Source organism: Phocoena phocoena, chromosome 4 (genome assembly GCF_963924675.1).
Source record: "Phocoena phocoena chromosome 4, mPhoPho1.1, whole genome shotgun sequence".
Classification (NCBI taxonomy): Eukaryota; Metazoa; Chordata; class Mammalia; order Artiodactyla; family Phocoenidae; genus Phocoena; species Phocoena phocoena.
The window spans coordinates 87,822,654-87,838,093 of record NC_089222.1 but is presented as its reverse complement, the minus strand read 5'-3'; the positions used below and the strand labels follow the sequence as shown (position 1 = coordinate 87,838,093).

Sequence of the window (15,440 nt, the reverse complement as noted above, 5' to 3'; positions counted from 1 at the left end):
TTATTGATCAGCGTCTAACACAAAATTTTCTTTCTCTCCCAGAATGTGAATTTAGTTTCCTCAGGACTTAACTTCTGAGCGGTTAATGATTCTTGCAGAGACATCTAAAGGAAGGCCCATTGCAGCATCCCTTTGGGTTTTGCTAGGTACTCAGGAAGCAGGTGGTCCTCCAGGGACTAGAAAACTAAAGGGACATTGTCTTTTTTAGGTACCAACCTCATCTTGCACTTGTACTTGGTTAGGGATTTGTTCCTCTCAAATTTCATTGACGTCCTCTTGAGTTATTTTTCTTTTGTACAAGAAACATCCCAGATCAGTGGTCTTTATTCATCTTCATTTTGCAGGACAGCTTTTCTAGGTTTATTACTAAAACAGCATTTGTGTTTTTTAATTACAACAGATTGGACTGCAAACCTATTGTAGGATGAAAAATGTGGTTCGTCTTTTTAAATCTTCTTTGTTAAGTAAAGCTTTTTCTTTTTTTTTTTCCTTTACAGATTCCAACAAGATTATGGCAGAGCAGAGCCACATGCAAAAGCAGCTGGATTTACAGAATGGTAGCTTAGAGGTGGGCTTTGTTGCGAATTCCCTCGAAAACGATTCCCAAAACATGATGGAGAGCCTGAGCCCGAAGAAATATTCTTCCAGTCTGAGATTTAAAACCAATGGAGACTATTCTGGTTCCTATTTAACCCTCTCACAACCTGTGCCTGCTAAAAGAAGCCCTTCTCCTTTGGGAACCAGTGTCAGAAGTAGCCCCTCCTTGGCCAAAATCCAGGGAACCAAGCAGTTCTCTTGCGATGGAAATGACAAAAATATTTCCGTGAAACCTCCCACCCCTTTACGCAGCACTTCACCCTCTCTTAGTGGATATCCACTTGGGAGAACAGACTTTGATCATTTTACAGGCCGGGACACTGAAAGGTCCTTGAGGCTTTCAGAGAAGCCTCCCTATTCCAAATACAGCTCAAGGAATAAATCCCATGACAATGTCTACTTTCTCGGAGGGCTGGAAGGCCGAAAAGCATCTGGCTCACTCTTGACCATGTGGAATGGAAGTTCCCTGGGTGATACTGGCTCCTTGTCCATCGGTAGGTCAGGGGCAGCCAGCATGCCTTCAAGCCCAAAGCAAGCCCGGAAAATAAGCATCCAGGACAACCTGACACTTCAGCCCAAGGTGACCAGACACAAGGATCTGGCATCTGAAAACATCAGTTTAAGAACTAGGAAGTACTCGAGCAGCAGCCTCAGTCACATGGGCGCCTACAGCCGATCTCTCCCCAGGCTGCACAGAGCCACAGAGAATCAGCTGGCACCTCTCAGTTTGCCTCCAAGAAGCTCTCTGGGCAATTACAAACGAACGAAACTGGGGGAAAAGGATCTACCTCATAGCATCACAGACAATGACAATTACCTGAATTTTTCTTCTTTGAGCTCAGGAGCTTTACCCTATAAAACCTCTGCCTCTGAGGGCAATCCTTATGTGAGTTCCACCCTCAGCGTCCCTGCCAGTCCTCGAGTGGCTCGGAAGATGCTTCTGGCCTCCACCTCCTCCTGTACCTCTGATGACCTTGATAGGGCTTCCTACTTGGGGACCAGCCCAGGTCATTCATTCCCTCCCGGAGAGCTTGACAGAGCGTTTGCGGCCAGGAGGAACTACTCGTGTGGGTCTGTTGAGTTTGATGATGCCGATCCGGACAGCCTCAGACAGGCCTCAGGAACCCCCCAGCCTGTCCTTCGGGAACGGAAAAGCAGCATTAGCTCCATTTCAGGACGAGACGACCTGATGGATTATCACCGGCGGCAGAGGGAGGAGAGACTCAGGGAGCAGGAGATGGAGCGATTGGTAATCTTCTCATCTGACTTGACCTCACTGTTTCATTGAATAACTTCTTGGAGACAAACCCCAAGGATATATGTGTAGAATTTCCATGTGCACCAGCCACTGGTCCCTTCCTAGATTTCCTCCTGCTAACCTTCCTCTTCCCAGATCACTATTATTAGTCACAAATGGATAGTTTGAAGGCCTACGTGTGCCTAATGTTATATTAAGTTGCTCTGCAGAGGTCTCACAAGTATAAATTCTTGATAAATCTAACAAAGATAGCTGTGAATTTTACTGAATTACTTTAAAAGTCTTACAAACTTCTCTCTTAAGACTATGAGGAAACACTGATTTGTATTATTTATGTCATCAAATTTGCATGTATATGCTATGATGGTAATAATCAGTGAAATGACAACTCATTGGAAATTAGGCAGTAAGTTTCTCTGTATAGCAAGTTGTCTGTAAAGTTGAAAGGTTGCCCCAGTGGTGCTCAACCTTTTTTCTGCACTGTATATAGACACACACACACACCATACTCCCTTCAGCCATATCTTAATACATATAGTGACTCTAAACTACACATGCTCAAAAAAAGTTACTGAGTTGTCTTTTTCTATGGATTTATGATTACTGTAAAAAATATTGAAAATAATAAGAAAAGAGGAAACAGGAGAGTCCCACTAATGAGTAAGAACAAACTGCTGCATTTTTCTATTTTCTTTTAAGCATAATTTTTTAGGGTGAATACCTGTAAGATTATTTTGATTCATTAATGATTAATGATTTCCTTAATGTGGGAAGCTGCAGGATGGTAAAGCTGATTTACAGAAGTGTAGGAGTATCAAAAGTATTTTAGTTACTAAAAGAAAGTATGCTGGAATAAGATTTCTGAATCACATACAAAACTAGTTAATGCCCTACAGGACAATAAAATTATAACTTCTGGATTATAATGAACAGAAACTTTTGCATCTATACAGGACAGAATTTGCTTGAAATTTTAGAAAAATAATTATTCCAATCACTCACAGTTTTTGATAAGTTAATGTCTATCCTTACAGAGTTTCCAAATATCCTAATCACTAATAGTGAATGAAAACAAATGTGTATACCCCTAGAGAATTTGGTATTCTGTGGGTGGATGTTAGATGGTGCTCCAGTATGGCAGTTCCTTTGTTATCATAAATAATCTCCAAAGATTTTTCATGATCACAAAAGGCATTGTATTTGGGCCTGATTCATTGACATAAGCTAGAAAAACCTTTAATTAGCATGTAAAAGCCTTCCTGTATACAGATAGCAAATCTAGTGCTATACTGTGCTGAACAGCTGTCATTGATAAAGCCAGAGAATCAACTTCTATGATTTATTAAGTTACCTAGGAGAGCATTTCAATGGCTTCCACTCCAGAGGTCTTCCTTAAATGCTTTTATTTACTCTTCTGTTCTAAGGGTAGGAAACCAAACTCTTATTTATTTATTTATTTTTATTTTTGGCTGTGTTGGGTCTTTCTTGCTGCACGCGGGCTTTCTCTAGTTGCGGCGAGCGGGGGCTACTCTTTGTTGTGGTGCGCAAGCTTCTCATTGTGGTGGCTTCTCTTGTTGCTGAGCATGGGCTCTAGGCCAGCATGTGGGCTCGGTAGTTGTGGCTTGCAGCCTCTAGAGCGCAGGCTCAGTAGTTGTGGCGCACAGGCTTAGTTGCTCTGCGGCATGTGGGATCTTCCTGGACCAGGGCTTGAACCCGTGTCCCCTGCATTGGCAGGAGGATTCTTAACCACTGCGCCACCAGGGAAGTCCCAAACTGGTTTCACCTTTAGCACTTATAAGAGTTGGTGAATTTTTCTTTCCTCTAGTTTTCCCAAATCTGCTAAGGTTCCTGGCTATCCAGCAAGTGACCTTTTTACTGCCTATAAGGTTGGTGCCCTGTAAGCCACAAACAGGTCCTAGTTCAACTTCTTGGGAGAAGCTTTGGGTATTAACTTCAGATATGAAGTTATAACCCTTTCTCCTTAATAAGGGGCTTGTCGTATCTGATGAAGTGAGGCTAATTTTTAAGTAAGACACTCTACATTTGGCCTCTGTTGTATTGTCTATTTGTCTGATTATATTCCAGTAAAAGGGAGGACAGATTCTTATTGAGCCCATGCAAATAATATTATTGCCATTAAAAAGTCTCAGAAAAAAATGTTTCTTCCTGAATCTGAAGGACCAAGGAGAACAAACTAACATTAAAAGAATGTTTCATTTAGTTTGCAACATCGGAGTCAACTAAATTGATGGTTAGATATAGATCAGCATGAATGCTAAAAGGGTTTTCCCCATCAGAAGATAGAACATTAAGATAATGCCAGTAATTTTCCAAAATACATGTCCACATTCATAAATTAGATTTCCAGTTTCAGTTCAATCTGTTCTATGTAATTAATTCTTATTCCTCTAACCTTGGGTCATTAATTTGATTTTATGAAGTTATCTATTTCTGAGCTAAAAGAAGTCCTGAAAATCTGATTTAGCCTCTAGTACTATCTCATACTTGTCTATGTAATGTCAGCTCTTCTGTCAGCCTCTGACCCTAAGTCCATTCTTTGCATATCAAGAGTGAAGAGTATCTGGTAGAGTTCTGTCCACGAGGCTCTGAGACTGTCTTTCTTTGTTAAAGGCACATCCTCACCTATAACTTAAGCAGAGTCTTTAGGAAAGCATGAGAGGAAATCGTGGACTACTGGGTGAGGGTAAAAGTAAGTGGCTATGGTTAATCTACGGTTAATTTAACAAACAGTTGCAACGAGAAAGAGAATTTAAATCTTCTATTAGGCAATAAGATGTTGATCTTATTTTTTTTAATAAATTTATTTATTTTATTTATTTATTTTTGGCTGCGTTGGGTCTTCGTTGCTCTGCGCGGGCTTTCTCTAGTTGTGGCGAGAGGGGGCTACTCTTCATTGCAGTGCACGGGCTTCTCATTGCGGTGGCTTCTCTTGCTGTGGAGCACGGGCTCTAGGCACGCAGGCTTCAGTAGTTGTGGCATGCAGGCTGAGTAGTTGTGGCTTGTGAGCTCTAGAGCACAGGCTCAGTAGATGTGGCACATGGGCTTAGTTGCTCCATGGTATGTGAGATCTTCCCGGACCAGGGCTCAAACCCATGTCCCTTGCATTGGCAGGTGGATTCTTAACCACTGAACCACCAGGGAAGCCCATGTTGGTCTTATTTAATCAGTGTTTCCTCTGAGGGTGAGAACGTATTACAGAGAGTGAGGACGTTGACATATATCCAGGGCCTTTCTGTAAAGTATGCAATCACTGAACTTTATGTTATAATATTTTGCCTGTACAAAATTAGCCTAGGGAAGGCTGAGCTTCTCATTGGATTTGACAAATCTTCCTATGCATTTCTTGATAGTGTTGAGCTATTTATCAAGAAGGGGCTTAACAAATAAACCTAATTATTTCTAGCATTCTTCTTTTTGTAAGGTTAAGAAAAAAATTCTTTGTCATTGCCCAATAGTCCTCTGGGAAAACTTAAAGACAGTTCAAATGTAGAAGGTATCTTGGAAAAAAATTGTTTTCCTGAATTTAAGGTCTGATCTTGGGAAGGTGAAATCAAATATTAATCAGAGCTTATGTTATTTGAATAATATAGCGTTGTGGATGCCTGAGAAAAATGAATGTTCGCAGTTTGGTTACCTAATAAAGTGAGAATAAGTTATTTATTATAAACAATAAATCTTAAAATAATCAGATGAGGAGCTGTTTTTGGTCATTTTAAATATGCAAGTATATATCCCAGTTAGGACAAGGCACAAAAGATTACTCTTGTGAAATACTGAAACTCTTCTCTCTAGGCAGATTACAAAACAAATAAACTTTTGCTATCTTTTGTAAGCATAGGCTGATTTCTCCAAGAGAAGTAAGTAAGTAATTTCAATAAGAGATAATTGCATTTTAGTTTTACATTAATAGGATACTTCTCATAAAAAATTACTTCATAAATAAACTCATCAATGTTGTTCAAACTTTGCCAAAGTTTTAACATTTTATTACATCTTTACAGAATTAACTATTTGCAGATATTATAAAGTAAGTCAAATAAGCTCCCTTTCTGCAAATCTAAAATTTTTAATGTAACTTTATTTTATTAAAGTACAGTTGATTTACAGTATTGTATAACTTTCAGGTGTACAACATGGTGATTCAACATTTTTATAGATTATACTCTACCTAAAGTTAGTATAAGATATTGGCTGGGGGCTTCCCTGGTGGTACAGTGGTTGAGAGTCCACCTGCCGATGCAGGGGACACGGGTTCGTGCCTCAGTCTGGGAAGACCCCACATGCTGTGGAGCAGCTGGGCCCGTGAGCCATGGCCGCTGAGCCTGCGCGCCTGGAGCCTGTGCTCCACAATGGGAGAGGCCACAATAGTGAGAGGCCCACGTACCACAAAAAAAAAAAAAAAAAAAAGATATTGGCTGTATTCCCTATACTGTACCATATATCCTTATAGTTTATTTATTTTATATATAGTAGTTTGTACCTCTTAATTCCCTACCCTTCTATTGCCTCTCCGTCCCTCTCCCCACATGTTATCACCAGTTTGTTCTCTATATCTGTGAGTCTCTTTCTGTTTTGTTATGTTTATTCATTTGTTTTATTGTTTAGATTCTACATGTAAGTACTAACATACAGTATTTGTCTTTCTCTGGCTGACTTATTTCATTAAGCATAATATCCTCCAGGTCCATCCATGTTGTTGCAAATGGGAAAACTTCATTATTTTTTATGGCTGAGTAATATTCCATTGTCTGTATATACCACATCTTCTTTATCCATCTGTTGATGAACTCTTAGGTTGCTTCCATATCTTGGCTATTGTAAGTAATGCTGCTATGAACATTGGGGTGCATATGTCTTCTCAAATTACTGATTTCTCTTTTCTTTGGGTATGTACCCAGAAGTAGAATTGCTGAATCATATGGTAGTTCTATTTTTAGTATTTTGAAGCATCTCCATACTGTTTTCCATAGTGGCTCTGCCAGTTTACATTCCCACCAACAGTTTACTAGGGTTCCCTTTTCTCCACATCCTCACCAGCATTTGTTATTTGTGGTCTTTTTGATGATCGCCATTTCGACAGGCATGAGGGGCTATCTCACTATAGTTATGGTTTGCATTTTTCTGATGATTAGCAATGTTGAGCATCTTTTCATGTGTCTGTTTACCATCTGTATGTCTTCTTTGGAAAAATGTCTTTTCAGGTCTTCCACCTATTTTTAAATTGAGTTGTATGAGCTGTTTATATATTTTCGATATTAACCCCCTTATTGAATATATCATTTGCAAATATTCTCCCATCCAGTAGGCTGTCTTTTTGTTTTATTGGTGGTTTCCTTTGCTTTGCAAAAGCTGTGAAGTTTAATTAGGTCCCACTTGTTTATTTTTGCTTTTGTTTCCTTTGCCTGGGGAGAAAGATCCAAAAAAATACTGCTACAACTTATGTCAAAGAGTGTTCTGCCTATGTTTTCTTCTAGGAGTTTTATGGTTTCTGGTTTTACATTTAAGTCTTTAATCCATTTTGAGTTTATTTTTGTATATGGTGTTAGAGAATGTTCTAATTTCATTCTTTCACATGTAGTTGTCCAGTTTACCCAGCACCACTTGTTGAAGAGACTGTCTTTTTTCCATTGTATATTCTTGCCTCCTTTGTCACAGAGTAATTGACCATAAGTATATGGGTTTGTTTCTGTGCTCTCTATTCCTTTTTTCATTCCTTTAGATGGCAATTTAAGTTGTTTATTTGAGATTTTTCTTGAGATAGTCCTGTATTGCTATAAACTTCCCTCTTACAACCACTTTTTCTGTGTCCCATAGTTTTTGGAAAGTTGTGTTTTTTTAACTAATTATTTTATTTATTTTTGGCTGTGTTGGGTCTTTGTTGCTGCACATGGGCTTTCTCTAGTTGCAGTCAGCAGGGGCTACTCTTCATTGCAGTGTGCGGGCTTCTCATCGCGGTGGCTTCTCTTGTTGCAGAGCATGGGCTCTAGGTGCATGGGCTTCAGTAGTTATGGCATGTGGGCTCAGTAGTTGTGGCTCGGCTCTAGAGCACAGTCTCAGTAGTTGTGGCACATGAGCTTAGTTGCTTCACGAAATGTGGGATATTCATGGGCCAGGGATTGAACCCATGTCCCCTGCATTGGCAGGCAGATTCTTAACCACTGTGCCACCAGGGAAGTCCCTGTGTATTTATTCTCATTTGTCTCAGGGTATTTTCTGGTTTCCTCTTTGATTTCTTCATTGGTCCACTGGTTTTTTAGTGGCATGTTGTTTAATCTCCACATGTTTGTGTTTTTCCCTGTAATTGATTTTTAGTTTCATACCATGTGGTTGAAAAAGATGCTTGATATAATTTCTAGACTCTTAAATTTGTTGGGATTTGTTTTGTGTCCTAGCATGTGATCTTTCCTGGAGAATGTTCCACGTGCACTTAAAAAGAAATGTGTATTCTGCTGTTTCTGAGCGGAATGTCCTGTAGATATCTGTTAAGTCCAACTGGTCTATATGTCATTTAAGACCATTGCTTTCTCATTGATTTTCTGTTTGGATGATCTGTCAATTGATGTAAGAGGGGTGTTAAAGTCCTCTACTTTTATTGTATTATTGTTAATTTCCCCCTTTATGTCTGTTAATATTTACTTTATATATTCAGGTGCTCCTATATTAGGTATATGTTAACTAATATAGAAGAACCTAAATATGTTAATGAGTGTTATATCCTCTTCTCGTATTGATCCCTTTATCGTCATATAATGCCCTTCTTTGTCTTTGGATATAGACTTTGTTTTAAAGTCTACTTTGTCTGATATGAGTATTACTACCCTAGCTTTCTTACATTTCCATTTTCATGAAATATCTTTTTCCATCCCCTCACTTTCAGTCTGTGTGTGTTTTTAGCTCTGAAGTGAGTCTCTTGTAGGCAGCATATAGATGGGTCTTGTTTTTTTTTTATCCAATCAGGCATCCTGTGTCTTTTTTTTTTTTTTTTTGCGGTACGCGGGCCTCTCACTGTTGTGGCCTCTCACGTTGCGGAGCACAGGCTCTGGACGTGCAGGCTCAGCGGCCATGGCTCACGGGCCCAGCCGCTCTGTGGCATTTGGGATTTTCCTGGACTGGGACACGAACCCGCGTCCCCTGCATCAGCAGGTGGACTCTCAACCACTGCGCCACCAGGGAAGCCCTAAAGTGAGTATTGATAAGTGTGTACTTCTTGCCATTTTGTTACTTGTTTACTGGTTGTTATTGTAGTTCTTCTTGTTTTTTCCTCTTCTTTTAGTTTGTTCCCTTGTGGTTTGATGATTTTCTTCAGTGGTATGCTTGTGTTTCTTTCTCCTTAGTTTTCGTCTATCTATTGTAGGTTTTGATTTGTGGTAACCATGGGGTTCATATGTTGACCTATATCTACTTGTTCTAAACTGATAGTCATTTAAATTCAAACACATTCTAAAAGTTCTACGTTTTTTACTCCCCTCCCCCACTTTTGGGTTTTTGATGTCATATTTTACATCTTCATGTCTATCCCATAACTGTTTATTGTAGTTATAGTTGATTTTACAATTTCTGTCTTTTAATCTTCATGCTCGATTATTTAAGTAGTTGATCCACAGTCTTTACTATATATTTGCCTTTATCTGTGGGATTTTTTCTTTCCTATAAACATTTTGTTGTAGCCTTTTCTTTTCCTCTTAGAGAAGACCCTTTAACACTTCTTTTAGGGTTACTTTAGTATGGCTGAACTCTTAGTTTTTGCTTGTCTGGGAAGTTCTTTATCTCTCCTTCACTTCTGAATAATAACCTTGCTGGGTAGAGTGTCCTAGGTCTTAGGTTTTTCCCTTTCAGCACTTTGAATATATCATGCCACTCCCTTCTGGCCTGCAAAGTTTCTGCAGAAAACTGTATTTTTGGTGTGTTCCTGGGGGGAGATGAGCTCAGCGTCCTCTTTCTCCACTATCTTGATCTCCCTGACATCCAAATATGTAATTTTTTAATTTTTTAATTTCCATCAATTTTTGTTCTTCACGGTCTTCTTTCACTTTCTGGAACAATCAGACACTCCAGACAGAAGCCCTTAACTTAAGATATTGTAAACTGTGTTTAAGCTGACACATCACAGAACTTAATTACTATTGATATAAAAAAGTTTGTCATAGTTATAACTGTTTGGTTGAACACAAATTTTATGTTTTTCTTAATCTTACACTGTATATAGAAGTGTATAGAGAAGCTTATCTTTTCAGTAAACTAGTAAAGAAGTTCAGAGAAAGTAATCTCTTTATAATAAAACTAATCCAAACTTATTTTAAAGATGAAATTAAACTTGTATTATTCTGTACACTGATAAGACAAGGTAAAGACATATAGCTATTTTTTAAACCAAATTATCAAATCAGTGTTTGATAATTTGTGTAAGGATCCACTTTATTCATCTAAACTTGTTTTCTAAGGCAAAGAAAACTGCTTCTGAAGTCAACAGTTTTGAAGAGGAAGGTCTTTTCTAAAGGAGAACACATTTAAATTTTTAGAATTTCCTTTTTATTTTTCTGGAATTTTGGGAATGTTAGATTTACTTAAATGCTTATTAGTCTCTATAAACCCATCATAATAGAGGTCCTTTATTTTAATGTATTATTATCCTCAGGAAGTAGGAAAATATTTCACTCACACACAGTGATTTTTTTTTCTCAGTTACAGAGACTAGGTAAAAAAAATTGTCCTGATTTGAGTTCTCAAATAGAAAAACAACAAACAAGTGAGAAATGATGACAAATAAATGATCAGCCATCTCTCACCAGAGCAAGGGTAGCTTCCAGTTCTACCTGACAGTTCACCAAGTGGTCAGATCATAAAACCAGATTCCCAGTCATTGCACCATCAATGCGGATAACTATCGATTGTGTGCAATCCAAAACCCCGATCAAATGTAGACACGAATCAGAAACCCAGAGCAGGAAAACAAAAATTTCAGAAGATAGTGAGTCAGTGAAGGTAAAGTTCTACTGCCATATGGGGTTTACTCCAGGAGCCAAGAAAAGCTGTGCCTGGGCTTCCAGCCCATGAGCTATTCTTCATGAGCAGTACAGTTTAATTGACTCTACAGGATGAGTCCACTGGGACCTCCAAATTGTCAAAGCATAATTTTCAAAAAATAAACCCAACTCTTAGACAAATATAGAATTAATAGATGCCAAGAATTTATTGAATTCATTAATGAGGAAACCAGACAGGATAAGGTTGATTCACTAAGCATAATTTCTGTAGTATATTTTAGCTGAGTTGTGATCATCCCAGTGTTTCATTTGGATGTCTTTACCTGTGCAATCTTTATTTGAAAACTCAAGGTAATTATATTGAGTGTGAAAGGCTGAACCCTAGTCATGAATCTCTAAGGGCCTACTAATGGGGTACAACTGTCCACACTGAGTCAACATTAAATAGCTTCCAACTGCTGTGCTAGTTGAGTTGTTTTGTTTTTTTATAATTTTTCTTCTTTCTTGCTCTAAGCTGCCAATTTTTCTTTTGTCATTAAGCCAGCCTTCTTTTTTAAATGTATGATTTTTAGAAACCAGATATCAAGACTTGTTTAAAAATACTGCCAACTAAGAGTTACTAGGTGCAAGCGAGGTCTTAAGAGGGTCCTGTGTGCACGAAGTGTGTGCACTTCAGCTCGTAGACCTTGTGACATCCTTCTGGGCTGGCCAGTGGTCATTTAAACTTCCCAGTTCTGAGCTGTTTTCCAAGTAGGGGAATGGATAAGGTACCTCTAGTGGGCTGGGATGCTGATCCTTTGACAAACTAGATGCTTGAAAGGCTAAAGAAATCATTACAAAGTAGACAGGATATTCTTTTATTCATCTCATTTGATACCTGCCTCCCTTCCAGTAATACAGAGGTAGTGATGCCCATCTAGTTCGTCTTACGGTCCAGGGCAGTTAAAGTCATTTTAGGAAGGAAAGGGGAAAATACAAAACTTAAAGCAAACCCTACTGCTATTAAGAGTATTCGTTTGGTTACATCACCAAAAGCATCTGTGTGCTATTGTGGAGAACCCACAAATTGAGTTGTAGCAAATTCCCACAAATTGAGTTGTAGCAATCCATTATTTTCTTTCTGGCTGATGGCAGTCATCTGTGGTACCTTGATAAACAGTATTGTCACTGTTTAGAACTATTTAGGGTCACGCTTGGTGTTCATTTCTCCAGCAAGTTGTAACATGATGCCAGCTCTCATGAGGCACCATGGAATAAGGTTTTCTAACTTTTTACATATTCTGCCGCCCCGGGATGAGGTTGACTTTCTTTCAAGACACGTACTAATACTTCCATGGTATTTATTATGTGAATAGGTGAAATGTCTGCGACAGTGATTCTCTACAATTTAGAAGATGTTTTGTTCTAATAGCGTTTCTGAAAGTGCTTTACAACTAAAGAATTTTAAGTTGCAAAGGGCTGGGACCATGCCTGTCTTGCTCACTGCTGTGCATCCACCTTGTAGCCAGATGAGTAGAGTATGGGAAACATTGTACACATGTTTTTAGAAAGAGTGAATGATATTCATTCTGGCTTTCCTTATTCTGTGGCCATAGGCTGCTCCCCTAGTTCCCAGACATCTCAAACTTAAGTTTACATACTTAGTTCTTGGTAACAGTGAAGCTCTCCACAAAAGAATGCAAATATCTCAGCATAAATGCATTCTTTTTACTTCCAGAAACAGAAAATTCTCTTCCACTTTTCCATTAAAAATAAAAAGATGAGAATGAGTTATTTTTCTTTATGCTGAAAGATTTGTAGCATTCTTTGTAAGAATTGGTGCTCTCCAGAATCATACAAAACCAAGGCTTGTGTACTTTTGAGTAGACAATAGGTCTAATGTTTCTAAAATTAACTAAAAGTATAATTGAGCATATTTAAGGAGTTATATAAAATGGAATTTTATAAAATAAAAGTGTATGTTCTCTAATCTCCTTAAGGTGGTAAGACAGATACTATTTTAAAGACCAGAGAGTAAACAGGCTTTATAATTCAGTTCTATAATTAGGAAAATTTCAGAACTCAAGAAGAGTGAGCATTGTCAGGTGAGAGTTAGTCTACCTGTGGATGTGTTTTGCTTTTATATCTGCTTCTTGCTGCCTTTACTTCCTAGTGACTCCTGACCCCAAAAGACAGTTTGGTCATTCAGACCTTTTTGTACTGTAAATTTGACAACACCTCTTCACTGGAAGCAGAAAGGACAGTGTTATAAGAATGCCTATGGCTTCCTAGCCATCTTCCTTTTTTCCTAAGAAGAATGTGTTTGAAATGTGAAGGCAAACTTAAGTATTGAAAGCTATTTTGCACTCCCATCTGACTTGAAAGGCATCTGCTTCCTGATGTGGCCCTTCCTCTTGCTACATCCTGACTATAGTTTTAATTTAAAAAAAAAAACAAGGGTTGCAGTAGTGGGAAGTGAGTCAGTTAAACTGCAAATGGGGTGACAGGTTGGTTTACTAACCAAATAAATTTGATGGCTCACACTTTTTAAAGGGATATTTAGAAATTATGACTCTCTTCCTGTATTCTGTGTCAGAATGTCCATTCATTAATTAATTGATTTAATCTTCAGGCTTGACATAAGCTTTAGAATGATTTGTTTCTGTGGAGTGTTGCTTTTCCTAGCTCTAATGTTTAAAACAGCCAGTCAGTTCTCTGCCCCCTTTACTTTCATGACTCGTTTGGATGGTTTGTAGAGTCTGACGCAGAAATACAACGTGAGCCATAAATGTGAACCATGTATTTTAAAATTTTCTTACATTGAGAAAAACTACAAAAAAAGACATGAAATTAATTATAATATATTGGATATTGGTCAGCACAGGATTAGATTGGTAATATTGTCTACTTACTAAGTAAGCTATCCATTCTCTAAGACAACTTCTTTAATTTCTTTTCTTTTTTTTTTTTTTTTTTTTTTTTGTGGTATGCGGGCCTCTCACTGCTGTGGCTTCTCCCGCTGCGGAGCACAGGCTCCGGACGCGCAGGCTCAGCGGCCATGGCCCACGGGCCCAGCCGCTCCACGGCATGCGGGATCCTCCCGGACCGGGGCATGAACCCGCGTCTCCCGCATCGGCAGGCGGACTCTCAACCACTGTGCCACCAGGGAAGCCCAACTTCTTTAATTTCTAATAAAATAAGAGTAAGTCTATAACTAGTAGATAATATAAAGTAGACTGTTATCTATGGTCAGATCACCTTGGGTCATTAGAGAATAAAGACTTTATCTTTTAAATAGCAAATTGCTGGCATAAATGTAGATGTTCAGTAAATATTGAAGGAATTAATTCTTAGCAAATTAGAGTTGCCAACTGTCCTCAGTTAACTGAGAATAAAAAGTCTTTTTTTTTTCTTCTTCAGTTGGAGGGCTAGATGGGTAGAAGAGGAATGGGAAGGGAAAAAATAGCATTTAGCAATAATCTAGTGACTCCACATTGGGGAAAAACTGAGCCAAAGTCTTAGTGTAATTTTGTGTTAAAATAGTCCCCTATACTTGAGAGCAAACCCTAGGTTCTTGTTACAGTGACAGTACAAACTCTTGCCTCTTGATGGTGCCACACATTTAAAAATCCCTGCTTAGAACTGAGGGATGTGTACTGTTCATCTTATGTAGCATAATTTAGCATTCTTGGGCTGAATGCTGAAATACAGAATGTAACTTAGACTAAAAGGAGGCCCTGTATGCCACTATGTGTGGGAAAAGTCACATTCTTTTGTAAAAATGATAAATCAATATAGAAAATTGTACAAGCTACATGAACATTGAAAATACAGTATGTCAATACCAACAGGTACATGGGAGAGGGGCGATGAGGGAGGACTATTGATTCTTCATAGGAAAAGTGATCCCCATATTTGTTGTTAAATTACTTAGTATTTCTACATTAAAGCCATTTATTGACCTGCCTTTTAAAAATCTCTCATCAAAGATTAGATTTAGTGACTGTGCTGGCTAATTCTTATAATGAGAAATTTTCTTAGTTCTAGAACAATTTATGGGAATATTTGCTGTGAAGACTGCTTTTAAAGTTTGAAATTGATTCTTCCAAAAAAAAAAAAAAAGAAGAAGTCCAAAATAAGTATTAGAAATCAAACACATTCATCACTTTTTCAATGGAAGAATTTTGATTCAGCCATCTCAATGTGTACGTTAAGACATATTAGAAGGCACTTTTTAAAAAAAGTTAATCTCTATTTTGTGGTAACTGTAGATTCCCATGCAATTAATTATAAGAAATATTGATAATTCAGAGAGGTCCTGTGCACCCTATACCCAGTTTCCTCCAGCGGTAACATCTTGCACACTCGAGTACAGTATCACAAACAGTGTTACCGAGTCTAAACTCACACTGCTTGCCTCATGGCAGGCCAGTAAATCAAGAGACGAGTGGTTGGAGCAAGGAATAGCAACTTTGTTGAGAAAGGCAGCAGACCGAGAAGATGGTGCACTAGTGCCCAGGAGACTCATCTTACCCCAGTTAGAATTCAGGCTTCTTTTATACTAAAAGGGGCAGGGGGTGGTTGGTTGTTGCATACTTCTT

General features: G+C 38.4%; 1 protein-coding gene across 2 annotated transcripts in view; it reads left to right on the top strand.

The window, feature by feature from the left end:
* The first annotated feature begins 502 nt into the window (after positions 1 to 502).
* Positions 503 to 15,440, top strand: part of PHLDB2 (pleckstrin homology like domain family B member 2) — a 103,844-nt gene continuing 88,906 nt past the window's right edge. Inside the window, exon 1 of one of the 2 annotated variants that reach the window (XM_065876058.1) lies at positions 503 to 1,846. In XM_065876058.1, the coding sequence (XP_065732130.1) occupies positions 512 to 1,846 (1,335 nt within the window). In that variant the 5' untranslated portion in view covers positions 503 to 511. The remainder of the gene's footprint in view (positions 1,847 to 15,440) is intronic. The other variant, XM_065876060.1, reaches the window with a different exon arrangement.